General features: G+C 40.9%; 1 protein-coding gene across 1 annotated transcript in view; it reads left to right on the top strand.

Moving 5' to 3' along the window:
* Positions 1-14,300, top strand: part of LOC124556863 — a 124,106-nt gene that overhangs the window by 92,131 nt on the left and 17,675 nt on the right. Inside the window, exon 6 of the mRNA XM_047130887.1 lies at positions 6,618-6,754. Within this exon, the coding sequence (XP_046986843.1) occupies positions 6,618-6,754 (137 nt within the window). The remainder of the gene's footprint in view (positions 1-6,617; positions 6,755-14,300) is intronic.

Here is a 14,300-nt window from a genome sequence, read left to right as displayed (position 1 = left end):
CACTCTGTATCCAACTTGGCCCTTCTCCAATTGTTCTGAATAACTTCTGGAGTAATCTTTTCTGGCAACAGATAATTGATTGACCAGAGATTGGACAGTAGTGAATTTAAGGAATAAGAAAACAGTAGGACAGCTGGAGTTGTCTCATGCACGTCATGATTAGCAATGTTGAATGCTAAGTTGAACCAAGGCAAGAACCCATTCCACTTGGTCTGGCTGATGGCATGGTAGATCATCAATGTGGCTTTTAAGATATGGTTAACCCTCTCAGCAAAGTATGGCTGTGGGCAATATGGTGTTGTAGTGGTATCAGTTATGCTGTGTTGAAAATAAAATTTGAAAAAATCCCGTAACCCAAACTCCTGAGCGTTATCACTAACTTGGAGGTCCAACAGAGAAAAAATCATCACCAAATACTGAATGCTGATGCCTGCAGTTACCCCAACGTTGGCATTAACCAAATAAAACATGAAAAGGCTTTCAAAGCTACAAAAATATATTCATGGCCCCACTGTGTGTGAGAAAATGGTCCAATATAATCAATGAACAGCCTGTCCATAGGATAATCAAAATATCCACGGGTGTACTGCCGGTCTACAGTGTCCAACGGGCACAATATTTCGGCAATCATACATGTCACCATCATCAGGTGAACTGACGGACTGAGCTCCTGTGAATGTGCCGGCATGGAGATCCGCACGCTATGGCTGCTCAGAGGGAACTGGGTTTGGTCGCAACGGCGGCCGATTTAAATACCCTCCGCCTGCGGCGCGCTCCCTCCGCTGTCAGCTCCCCGCGCCACGGTCGCGTGGTGGAACAGATTGCGACGGCATCTGAGATGATGTCGGTGTGATGGTTCTGTCTCCCGTGCTCGTCACAACTATACGTTTGCTCGATTTACTCCTGATTAACCCCATCGCTGGTTCCCAAGCCTTGCTAAGGTTATAGCCACAGTCACGGTTTATGAGGTCATCATTGATGCGAATTTCAATGGTCTCTCTAACAACGCTGTCCCAGTATCTCGACGTCTGTACCAGAATCCTCATGTGTTCATACTCCATAGCGTGATTTTCTGACAAACAATGTTCATCGACCGCCGACTTGCTCGGATACATCAGTCGAGTGTGCCTCTGGTGTTCACGGCATCGATCCTCGACGGTACGCATCGTCTGACCAATATACGACTTGCCACATTGACACGGAATCTGGTACACGCCTGCCTTCCTCAAACCGAGGTTATCTTTGGCTTATTCGGAGGACAAAACACAGTTTCGACCCGGTGTTTCTTCAAAATGCAGGCGATTTTCCCCAAGAGTGCACCTGTATATGGAATAAATGCAGTGCATACCTCCTCCCTTGTGATATCATCCATCTCCACAGGTTGTGCTGTAGTGGTTGGGCGGAGAGCACATTGAATCTGCCACTCTGAGTACCCATTTTTTCGAAATACAGTTCTCAGATGTTCCAATTCCTGGGATAGACTCTCTGCTTCAGAGATAGTGCCCGCCCTATGTACCAGAGTTTTAAGTACGCCATTCCTCTGTGACGGGTGGTGGCAGCTGTCTGCGTGCAAATACAGATCAGTATTTGCACACAGACAGTGGATCTCTGATGATGGCCATGGAATAGCCTCTTTGATCTTATTGATGATTTTGTAGACTCCCAGGTGTCCTTGTGCTACAGACACACGGTATTACTTGAACATCACTGGAATCAACTTGCAGGTAAGACAGATTTTTAACCTTCCTTCCCGCCATATACAGTAACAAAGGAATCCCTTCTCTAACTTGTAGTGCAGCCCTACAACTCCTGCTGTCATATTCTGCTTAACCAGCCCTAAATCAGAGTCTTGCTCTTGTTCTCCTAAATTGCCAAACAGGGAGGGTATCTCAGGTAACACTGCAAATAAACCACACACGTCCCCTAAATCTTTAGAGGTAAACATCTGACTAAGGGCATCGGCGACTACATTTTCTGACCGAAGAGTGTAAAGCCGAGATTCTCAGTGACTGACTAATGGGTGATCTTGCCAATCTTACCTGGACCTGCAAAGACCCAAGTAGGAGCCTGATTATTCATTTCGAATGTAAACTCCTTGTGTTCCTTAATAGAATTTAAATTTGTCTAGTGCGAAAAGTACAGCAAGAGCCAACTCGTAGATTGAATACCTAGCCTCAGCTGGAGACAGGACCTCAGTGCATATGCGACTGGGCAATTATCACCATCCTGCTCCTGCAGCAGTTGGTGCATGGCTGCAGCGTCGTAGTTTGAAGGATCAGTCTGAACAATAAATAGTCACTCGAAGTCAAGAACCACCAAGACAGGGGTGTTACGAAATGCTTACTTCAAGGCATTGGAAGCAGCTGGTTCAAGGGAACAGCAAATTCCACAAACATGGGGACAAATTTCCTAAAGCTGCTCATACCAACAAAATGGGCTATGCCCTTCTAGGTCTTGGGTGGTCGGAAACTATGGATGATGCAAGTGTGTGAGTGATCAATCTTAATGCCAACAGCAGAAACTAGGTGAACTAAGAAACAAATTTCACTGTAAGCCAAATAGAATTTAGAGGTATGTAAATAAATTATACACAACTGCAACCAGTCACTGGTTGCAGTTGTGTATAATTTATTTACATTAATATACAGTCACGGTTCTAAAATATCCGTAATGGATAAGCGTAAGAATTTAGAGGGCTTGACAGTGAGTCTAGCCTCATGTAACCTCGTCAGGAGTTGCTGCAGGTGTTCAAAGTGTTCAGAGAATGACCTACTATAGATGACCACATTATCAAGATAGTTATAGAATCTAGGAGATTGGAAAAAACAGTGGCTGTGGGGGATAACCCAAATGACATTCTGTTAAATTCATACAAATTCCAGTCAGTCAAAAAAGCTGCCACTGTCTTCGCAAGTTCTGCAAGCAGGATCTGATAATATGCCTGATTTAAATCAAGTGGAGTAAAATACTGTGCCCCCACAAATCAGGTAAAACAATGGTCTAAATTGGGCAGGGGGACTGACTGCAAAATGACATCATGGTTTAAAGCATGATAGTCCTCAGCTGCCCTATAGCCTGATGGATAGTCCTCAGCTGCCCTATAGCCTGATGCATTCCCCTTAGTGACCAGGAAGATGGGAGAGATGTATGGCAAACTGGGTGCCAAATCGCTCCATTGTCCAACATATTCTCCACAAGTTGACTTAGGATCCACATCTTGAGAGGAGTTAATCTGTAAGGTGACTGCGGTATGGGGATCTGATCAGAAAGATGAATGTGGTATTTTATCTTATTGGTCACTCTTAAAATGCCTGTTAAAACATCAGGAAGTTCCTGCAAAATACAAAGCCAAGCGTGCACCTCAGCAGTTGATGAATGGGTGATGTAAACCCTCCATACTTGGCACCTGGTAAGTTTGAGCAAATGATGAGCAAAATGTTCTGGCAAGCCATGACAATACAAACTCTGCTTTCCCAAGCTAAATTTTTTCAGCAGGTGGAATTTAAAATGAAATTGCCTGTCATGTAATCCAAGACTAAACCTGTATTCTGAACAAAATCACAGCCCAGCAGCAGAATAATGTTCAGACCTTTGACTACAATGAGATTCAGAGGCCAAGAGAAATCACCAATTTTACAATAAACACTTAATAAACCAACTGAGCATAATGGCTGACCATTGAAACTCCTGCAAGCCTGAGTAATGGATCACAAGTCAGAAAATTTACACATAGACCAGTGCCTTAATTACCAATCATAATTTAATTAGGAAACTACTGCCTCCAAATATAGCAAGGCACAGGCCGGTTCATTGTTAAGAGAGGCTCACAGAAAGGGAAGCTTATTAAAAGCTCTGGGGAAGATGTGAGAAGAGTAACACCCTACCCTATTACAGCCTCAGTTCCTTACTGGCTTCTTCTGCTCAGTGTGACACTGATGAGCAAAATGTTCTGGCAAGCCACAACAATACAAACTCCGCTTTCCCAAGCTAACATTCTTTGGTGGAGCATCTTCACTGGTCACCCCCTTCAGTTAATTCATCAGACACCTCCATCTGACTGCTTTTAGACAGTCCAAATCACCACACGTAATTGGCCTCTCAGTGAACAAAACTCACAAGTGGTCCTCCAGTTTCGTGCCTTACAGGATGTTGGCAATGACTTCCGAATGTTGAAGGCTTTGGCTGTAATGCATATTTCATGTACATATTCAATCAGTCTGTGCTCTGCCTTTGATCGTGTGTGTGTGTGTGTGTGTGTGTGTGTGTGTGTGTGACTTACCAAATGAAAGTGCTGGCAGGTCGATAGACACACAAACATACACACAAAATTCAAGCTTCCGCAACGAAAAAGATGATGTGACTTACCAAATGAAAGTGCTGGCAGGTCGATAGACACACAAACATACACACAAAATTCAAGCTTCCGCAACCAACCGTTGCTTCGTCAGGAAAGAGAGAAGGAGAGGGAAAGACGAAAGGATGTGGGTTTTAAGGGAGAGGGTAAGGAGTCATTCCAATCCCGGGAATGGAAAGACTTACCTTAGGGGGAAAAAAGGACAGGTATACACTCGCACACACACACATATCCATCCGCACATACGCAGACACAAGCAGACATTTGTAAAGGCAAAGAGTTTGGGCAGAGATGTCAGTCGAGGCAGAAGTACAGAGGCAAAGATGTTGTTGAAAGACAGGTGAGGTATGAGCGGCGGCAAATTTAAATTAGAAATTAGCGGAGATTGAGGCCTGGCGGATAACGAGAAGAGCGGATATACTGAAGGGCAAGTTCCCATCTCCGGAGTTCTGACAGGTTGGTGTTAGTGGGAAGTATCCAGATAACCCGGACGGTGTAACACTGTGCCAAGATGTGCTGGCCGTGCACCAAGGCATGTTTAGCCACAGGGTGATCCTCATTACCAACAAACACTGTCTGCCTGTGTCCATTCATGCGAATGGACAGTTTGTTGTGGTCATTCCCACATAGAAAGCTTCACAGTGTAGGCAGGTCAGTTGGTAAATCACGTGGGTGCTTTCACACGTGGCTCTGCCTTTGATCGTGTGTGTGTGTGTGTGTATATATATATATATATATATATATATATATATATATATATATATATATATAGGGAAACATTCCACGTGGCATGGGAAAAATATATCTAAAAAATTATTGGGAACCACAAAAAATTATCATACTGTTGATGGAAATGTTTTCAGCACCCTGGAACAATGTTAAAAGAGGATTCAGTAATTTAGAAAAATGATCCACCACACCACCAACAGTCTCATGCCCCATGCTATGAGAGTAACCTGTATTTTTCAATAATAATAAAAAAAATTTCTCAAGCTCCCTAGGTTTCCACTCCACTCTAACATACTCAGTCTGATTTGTAATTGCAAGACATTACCCTCAAAATCGTGAAAAGTTAATTACTACTGGGGATCACTAATAACCAGGCTCAAAGTATTAATGCTGTGGAATCAGTTCAAACTTACAATGTATATACCTACATGCACTAGGGAGTGCTGCCTTCTAAAAAGGAGATGTTCTGCTCAACACTCAAGGGAGAAATGGTACAATTATTAAGAGCTGTAGTCACCACATCAACAGTGGCCACAGTAACCTGCTGTAAAATGGCAATGTCAAGATGACCCATGCCTGATTTGATTCTTCAAGTCATGTAGACAGAGTGAACAGCGTACGTAAGCCTTATTGTCCTGTTCACAATTGGAGACAGTTCTTTATACTGAAATGGACTTGTGAATGCAAGTTTACTTTTACTTTCTTTACATTTGGTGGTTTTGTGTTGTCATTTCCTGTCAAGAAAGAGCATTCTGATCAAGAAAGTATAAACTTTGTAAGTCATTGAGGCAACATAACTTTTTAAGCAGTTAATTTGAGTTGTGTAAATATCTTCCATTATGCCATTTACTCTGAAGCCAGATGGTGTATCCATTTGTTATGTACGAATTTTGTCATGCCAGATGTTTTATTCAGTAATGAGGTGTCTGTTCAAAAATAAGAATTTTCCTTTCCTAAATATTTTAGGAGTAAAGGAGACCATTCACAAATAATACAGGTTTGAGGCACAACAAGCACACAAAAAATAATGAAAAAACGTGAACTTTTGGAAAAATCCTATAATGAGCAAGAGAACACACACACACACACACACACACCTACATTGTGCCAGTACAACGTAGGTGCATGTGTGTGTGTGTGTGTGTGTGTGTGTGAGTGTGTGTGTGTGAGAGAGAGAGAGAGAGAGAGAGAGAGAGAGAGAGAGAGAGCGTGTGCATGCATGTTCCCTGGCTTGCTCAAGGATTCATGTGAAAGTAGCAATTTTTCATTCATTTTTGTCTACCTATTAATGACTCTATGCTACTATTATTCACAGAGTGATCTGTTTTGCATCAGTGACTGATCTCCTTTCCACCTAAATTATTTACATTCTACCAGAACTTCCCTTACCATAATTTTCCTATCCTTTCATGTATCTATGCCTGTGTGTAAATCATAATTTGTACATAAGACTTCCTCACATAAAGTATGTGTTTTGATTTTACTTCAAAATTGAGGAACATAGTATACAATGATTTGTCTTTATTTCTCTCAGACAGGAAGAAGTGTCTGATCTTTTGGAGAGATTATGTTTAATTGTAGGGTTGTCTGATGAAGCATACTCATTTGATGACTTATGTCCACTGTCCACTGCTAAATCAACAGCAGCTTCTGTTTTCTTGCATCTGTTAGGTAAGTAGATAGCATTACATAATTATGTTGATAAACATAATTTAATAAGCTGTTACGTAAGTAGATAGCATTACATGTAATTATGTTGATAAACATAATTTAATAAGAAAAAACAAGAAATAAAATGTGTTACAAAGTTAGCGCCATAACACATCCAAATATTCAGAATGAGAATTGATTTTGTTGCATACAACATTGCATTAAAAACCACACTAGCATTTATCTGAATTGAGCTTAGTAAATTAACTAAAATGTAACATCAGCTGGTAAGAGCAGAACACAATCCATTTTTGCCCAGTTAGGTGTTTCATGGATCGTTTGCACACTTTCTATGCAAAAAAAAATTTGAATGAATCAGTTTACGGGCTACATATATTTACACAATTTTTTTTTTGATGTATATGGTACATGTTAGCTATTACAGATACGTATATATACAAAAAAATTTGTGTGTGTGAGTACATGCTAGCCATTACAGAGGCACAATGACATAAAAATGAAAAGAAACATGTTAGTCTTTGACACAACAAATGTTACTATGCTTAAAGGTAAAGTAGTAGTTTTGAATTAAAAATTCAATTATAGAATAGAAGGAGTTGTTCAGAAGAAGCTATTTCAGATGATTTTCAGATTGAAGTATTCACTCTGTAGTGGAGTGTGCACTGATATGAAATATTATAGCAGATTAAAACTGTATGTAGCACTGGGACTTGAACCTAAGACCTTTGCCCTTTTCTAAGCAAGTGCTCTACCAACTTTTTTTTTTTTAATCTCATTTTTGTTCGGTATTGTTCGTTCTGTTTGTTCGGGGCGGATGTCCCATCACGCTTGTTCAAGTTCATCAATGACCCATTAACTCAGTTTTTTTATTACAGAGGGCAGCTGGCTACCGTGCCGGTATTTTAAAATGAAATGGGCATATGGCGTCGTTGGCCGGGAGGCCCCATCCAGGGAAGTTCGGCTGCCAAGTGCAAGTCTTATTTCAGTCGATGCCACATTGGGCGACTTGCCACACTCCTGAAACATAATCAGATGGATGAACAGAAACTTGAAGCCAAATAGTATGAGATGTGAGAGGTGGAAAACCAGTGAGGCTGCCAGTACAGAAGTCAATTTTGCTTCATCTGCAGTCATTTTTGCCAGCTAACAGTTTGCCTTTGACACACCAGTTTCACAAAATTCTGTAGAAAGTTTCACCACCACACTGTGGGTAATGGGTGGTCTGTCTGAATTGCATTGAGTAAAACCCTCTACAATAACATGGGTGCTTCTTTCTCCTGATACGAGAATATTTCAAAGCATTCATCTTGTGTTAACACAATCAGTTTTCAAGTCACTTGAAAAAAGAAATGTCAGTCATAACTCATGAATGAATAAAGTTATGTTCAAATGAAATGCACCATTGTTTTTGCCTTGTAATTCTCCATCTGTCCGATATGTGATACGACACCCTCTATTTTACATTTCAAAATTGTGAGTTGCATCCAAGATGGCAGCTTCCAAAATGGATGCATTTCATTTCAACATAACTTTATTCATTCATGAGTTATGACTGACATTTCTTTCTTCAAGTGACTTGAAAACTGATTGTGTTAACACAAGATGAATGCTTTGAAATATTCTCGTATCAGGAGAAAGGAGCACCCATGTTATTGTAGAGGGTTTTACTCAATGCAATTCAGACAGACCACCCATTACCCAAAGTGTGCTGGTGAAACTTTCTACAGAATTTTGTGAAACTGGTGTGTCAAAGGCAAACTGTTAGCTGGCAAAAATGACTGCAGATGAAGCAAAATTGACTTCTGTACTGGCATTGTTCAGTAATAGTCCAGAATGCAGAAATTCCCACATATTGAGGAAACTGGGGTCAGCTGTACAGCATTCTGGCCATGCATGAATTTCACCCTTACAAACTGAAAATGTTACCACTCACTGAGAATGATTTAGACATTCAGGCTCAGCTTGCAGAGTGGGTGACATGCAAGCTAGAAAGAAGTAAGGAAGATTAGGAATTAACATCCTATCTGCAATGAGGTCATTACATGCAGAGCACAAGCTTAGATTGTTTCAAGGATGGCAAAGGAAATAGGCCATGTCCTTTTGAAGGAACCATCCTGGCATTTGATTTGAGTGATTAAGGGAAATCATGGAAAACCTAAATCAGGATTGTCACATGCAGATTTGAACTGTCATCCTTCCAGTTTTGAATTCAGTGTGCTAACCACCTTGCTTGGTGCAAACTGGAGGGAAACTTTTGTTTCCTCACTGACTTATTGTTTACAGATGAAGCTAGTATCTCTGTGAATAGAGAGGTAAGTAAACAGAGTCTACATCTACATCTACATTGATACTCCGCAAGCCACCCAACGGTGTGTGGCGGAGGGCACTTTACGTGCCACTGTCATTACCTCCCTTTCCTGTTCCAGTCGCGTATGGTTCGCGGGAAGAACGACTGTCTGAAAGCCTCCGTGCGCGCTCTAATCTCTCTAATTTTACATTCGTGATCTCCTCGGGAGGTATAAGTAGGGGGAAGCAATATATTCGATACCTCATCCAGAAACGCACCCTCTCGAAACCTGGCGAGCAAGCTACACCGCGATGCAGAGCGCCTCTCTTGCAGAGTCTGCCACTTGAGTTTATTAAACATCTCCGTAACGCTATCACGGTTACCAAATAACCCGGTGACGAAACGCGCCGCTCTTCTTTGGATCTTCTCTATCTCCTCCGTCAACCCGACCTGGTACGGATCCCACACTGATGAGCAATACTCAAGTATAGGTCGAACGAGTGTTTTGTAAGCCACCTCCTTTGTTGATGGACTACATTTTCTAAGCACTCTCCCAATGAATCTCAACCTGGTACCCGCCTTACCAACAATTAATTTTATATGATCATTCCACTTCAAATCGTTCCGTACGCATAGTCCCAGATATTTTACAGAAGTAACTGCTACCAGTGTTTGTTCCGCTATCATATAATCATACAATAAAGGATCCTTCTTTCTATGTATTCGCAATACATTACATTTGTCTATGTTAAGGGTCAGTTGCCACTCCCTGCACCAAGTGCCTATCCGCTGCAGATCTTCCTGTATTTCGCTACAATTTTCTAATGCAGCAACTTCTCTGTATACTACAGCATCATCCGCGAAAAGCCGCATGGAACTTCCGACACTATCTACTAAGTCATTTATATATATTGTGAAAAGCAATGGTCCCATAACACTCCCCTGTGGCACGCCAGAGATTACTTTAACGTCTGTAGACGTCTCTCCATTGATAACAACATGCTGTGTTCTGTTTGCTAAAAACTCTTCAATCCAGCCACACAGCTGGTCTGATATTCCGTAGGCTCTTACTTTGTTTATCAGGCGACAGTGCGGAACTGCATCGAACGCCTTCCGGAAGTCAAGAAAAATAGCATCTACCTGGGAGCCTGTATCTAATATTTTCTGGGTCTCATGAACAAATAAGGCAAGTTGGGTCTCACACGATCGCTGTTTCCGGAATCCATGTTGATTCCTACATAGTAGATTCTGGGTTTCCAGAAATGACATGATACGCGAGCAAAAAACATGTTCTAAAATTCTACAAGAGATCGACGTAAGAGATATAGGTCTATAGTTTTGCGCATCTGCTCGACGACCCTTCTTGAAGACTGGGACTATCTGTGCTCTTTTCCAATCATTTGGAACCCTCCGTTCCTCTAGAGACTTGCGGTACACGGCTGTTAGAAGGGGGGCAAGTTCTTTCGCGTACTCTGTGTAGAATCGAATTGGTATCCCGTCAGGTCCAGTGGACTTTCCTCTATTGAGTGATTCCAGTTGCTTTTCTATTCCTTGGACACTTATTTCGATGTCAGCCATTTTTTCGTTTGTGCGAGGATTTAGAGAAGGAACTGCAGTGCGGTCTTCCTCTGTGAAACAGCTTTGGAAAAAGGTGTTTAGTATTTCAGCTTTACGCGTGTCATCCTCTGTTTCAATGCCATCATCATCCCGTAGTGTCTGGATATGCTGTTTCGAGCCACTTACTGATTTAACGTAAGACCAGAACTTCCTAGGATTTTCTGTCAAGTCGGTACATAGAATTTTACTTTCGAATTCAATGAACGCTTCACGCATAGCCCTCCTTACGCTAACTTTGACATCGTTTAGCTTCTGTTTGTCTGAGAGGTTTTGGCTGCGTTTAAACTTGGAGTGGAGCTCTCTTTGCTTTCGCAGTAGTTTCCTAACTTTGTTGTTGTACCATGGTGGGTTTTTCCCGTCCCTCACAGTTTTACTCGGCACGTACCTGTCTAAAACGCATTTTACGATTGCCTTGAACTTTTTCCATAGACACTCAACATTGTCAGTGTCGGAACAGAAATTTTCGTTTTGATCTGTTAGGTAGTCTGAAATCTGCCTGCTATTACTCTTGCTAAACAGATAAACCTTCCTCCCTTTTTTTATATTCCTATTAACTTCCATATTCAGGGATGCTGCAACGGCCTTATGATCACTGATTCCCTGTTCTGTACATACAGAGTCGAAAAGTTCGGGTCTGTTTGTTATCAGTAGGTCCAAGATGTTATCTCCACGAGTCTGTTCTCTGTTTAATTGCTCGAGGTAATTTTCGGATAGTGCACTCAGTATAATGTCACTCAATGCTCTGTCCCTACCACCCGTCCTAAACATCTGAGTGTCCCAGTCTATATCTGGTAAATTGAAATCTCCACCTAAGACTATATAATGCTGAGAAAATTTATGTGAAATGTATTCCAAATTTTCTCTCAGTTGTTCTGCCACTAATGCTGCTGAGTCGGGAGGTCGGTAAAAGGAGCCAATTATTAACCTAGTTCGGTTGTTTAGTGTAACCTCCACCCATAATAATTCACAGGAACTATCCACTTCTACTTCACTACAGGATAAACTACTACTAACAGCGGCGAACACTCCACCACCGGTTGCATGCAATCTATCCTTTCTAAACACCGTCTGTACCTTTGTAAAAATTTCGGCAGAATTTATCTCTGGCTTAAGCCAGCTTTCTGTACCTATAACGATTTCAGCTTCGGTGCTTTCTATCAGCGCTTGAAGTTCCGGTACTTTACCAACGCAGCTTCGACAGTTGACAATTACAATACCGATTGCTGCTTGGTCCCCGCATGTCCTGACTTTGCCCCACACCCGTTGAGGCTGTTGCCCTTTCTGTACTTGCCCAAGGCCATCTAACCTAAAAAACCGCCCAGCCCACGCCACGCAACCCCTGCTACCCGTGTAGCCGCTTGTTGCGTGTAGTGGACTCCTGACCTATCCAGCGGAACCCGAAACCCCACCACCCTATGGCGCAAGTCACAGATACCGAACAGATATCAGCCCTCTCTTGATGGATTCATTGAAGGTAGTTGACCCCACAAAAGTGATTGTTTGGTGTGGAATATGATCTTGAATTGTTGGGCTCTTCCTCATCCAGTGTACACTAAAAGCTGCAGTTGTTAGACAAAGAAGTTTTGCCATCACTGCTGACTGAAAACAGAACATTTTCAACTAACTTTCAGCTAGCTATCTAGGCATACTTGGATGTATAGTTCCTCTGGAGATGGATAGGTCGTAGGGGTCCTGTGAAGTGACTGCCATGTCCCCTGTATTTTGAGTTCATTATATTTTTGTATGTTGGGACATGTGAGGGTAATTGTGTATGCGGTGACGATTTAAGAACCTTATGCACCCCAAAAAGAGGATTGTTGATGCTTGCATTTGCATTCTCATACATCCATTGTTTAAAAGTCATGAGAAATGGATGAAGCAAATAACAACAGCCTTGCAACATGCTGGGCAACATGGTGAACACATCCTGTAGCCTTTATGTGGTGTCACCAGCATTTGCCTTGTTCTGTACAAAATGCAACATCACTTGAGAATGAATAAAATTATTCTCAAATGAAAGACATCACTTTTTTCCTTGTGTAACCTCTTTCCATTTGAAAATTGAGTTACATCCAGGATGGTGGTTTCCAAAAATGGTTACGAAGTTGGTAACATGTCATCATAGAATTTTTTCCCTCTTCCATCTCATACTTCCTTGCTTTAAATTTCCATTTATCCATCTGTTTTTGTTTTAGAATGTTGGTTCCACACCTACGGACCATCCTAGAGTTGTAACTATAACACAACCGGCTACTATTAAATTAATAGTATGCCAATAATGTTATTCCTGTGAAAATGTATTTCTTTGACCATGATCTAGCATAATGGAAAGATATTGGACTAATTTTATTTCTCTAAAGATTTCTATTGAAGGGAAGCAGTAGCAAGATAATCAGGAATTGAACCAAGGTTTTGTTAGTACTCAGGTAAACTGTAATTACATAAAAGGAAATGGTTGCCAGCCTAATTAGGCAAAGTTGTACCCAGTACTAGTATGGTTCATAAAGAAAATTAGGTATTGGGGTTGACTTTACTTGATTCTGAATGTCTGTTTTAGAAAAAATTTAGCAGTTAATGTACCAGTGATTTGACTTTAAATACATAGGGGGAGTATTAAAGTGTTTAGGCTACAACCGGCTCTTAATAACACTTACTATCTGTACATTACATTGGGAAGCTAATGATAATTGTAGGTAAATGGTTACCATCGATGGAGAACTGCTGACGTGGACAAGATGTTCTTTTGTCGCTTTCATTATAGGAAATTACTGCTATTGAAATAGCTATAAAGTAAGTGTATCTTTTTTACTGATTATTATTTGCATTCTCAAGGAATATTAACTTCCTTATTTGTTTAGCTGAGATGGAAGATGTGATACCTGATTCTAATATAGCTTGAATATTTGTAGCCAGTTGTTTATTCTTGATTGCACAATTTATTGACAACACAGTATGGGAAACACTATTAACTACATAACACATAAAATTGTAAACACTATTGTTTCAGTAAGAAGAATCTGTGAACTGAATACTTAAAGTCTTCTCTTAGTAATCATACTTTGATCAAAATTTAACTCTCCATTTATGAAAACTGTGTGGTGTGTTATGAAACTTATGCTCACTAAATAATTATGTAATTTACAACTCCACAAAGTTTATTAACTTTTGTTAGAGAATATTATTACTTTTGAGTTCAGTAAGTTAAGATTTATCATAGATTTATCATAGCTCTTGGGATAGGACTCTGTCTAGGTAAACGACTAAGGATAAAACATGGTGGCTCAGCACAAAATTTACGTAACACAAAATTGTTATTGATAACTGGTTCATGCAGTTATACAGTACTCAACCAATAATTTGAGATGAAGGTGGTTGTGGTGTCAATCTCCTGTGATAGTCAAAAAATGTGGCAAAATTATCCATGGCTCTTCCTGTGTAACAAGCTCTGAAAATTCCGTTCTTAATGTTGGATTCACCCTTTGCCTGCAAGCCACCAACTAACTCATGCCATACAGGAGTCTTGCAGTTCAACTGCCAGATCCACCTTATCTATTGCCACCTAGCCAGTTCCATTGTGGAGGGACTTACCTCCAAGTTTGACATGATTACAAACCTACTTTCCCGGTGCATGATCCAGTATTA

Source organism: Schistocerca americana, chromosome X, assembly GCF_021461395.2.
Source record: "Schistocerca americana isolate TAMUIC-IGC-003095 chromosome X, iqSchAmer2.1, whole genome shotgun sequence".
Taxonomy (NCBI): Eukaryota; Metazoa; Arthropoda; class Insecta; order Orthoptera; family Acrididae; genus Schistocerca; species Schistocerca americana.
Note: the sequence above shows the minus strand (reverse complement) of the source record. Positions and strands in the feature narration are given on the sequence as shown.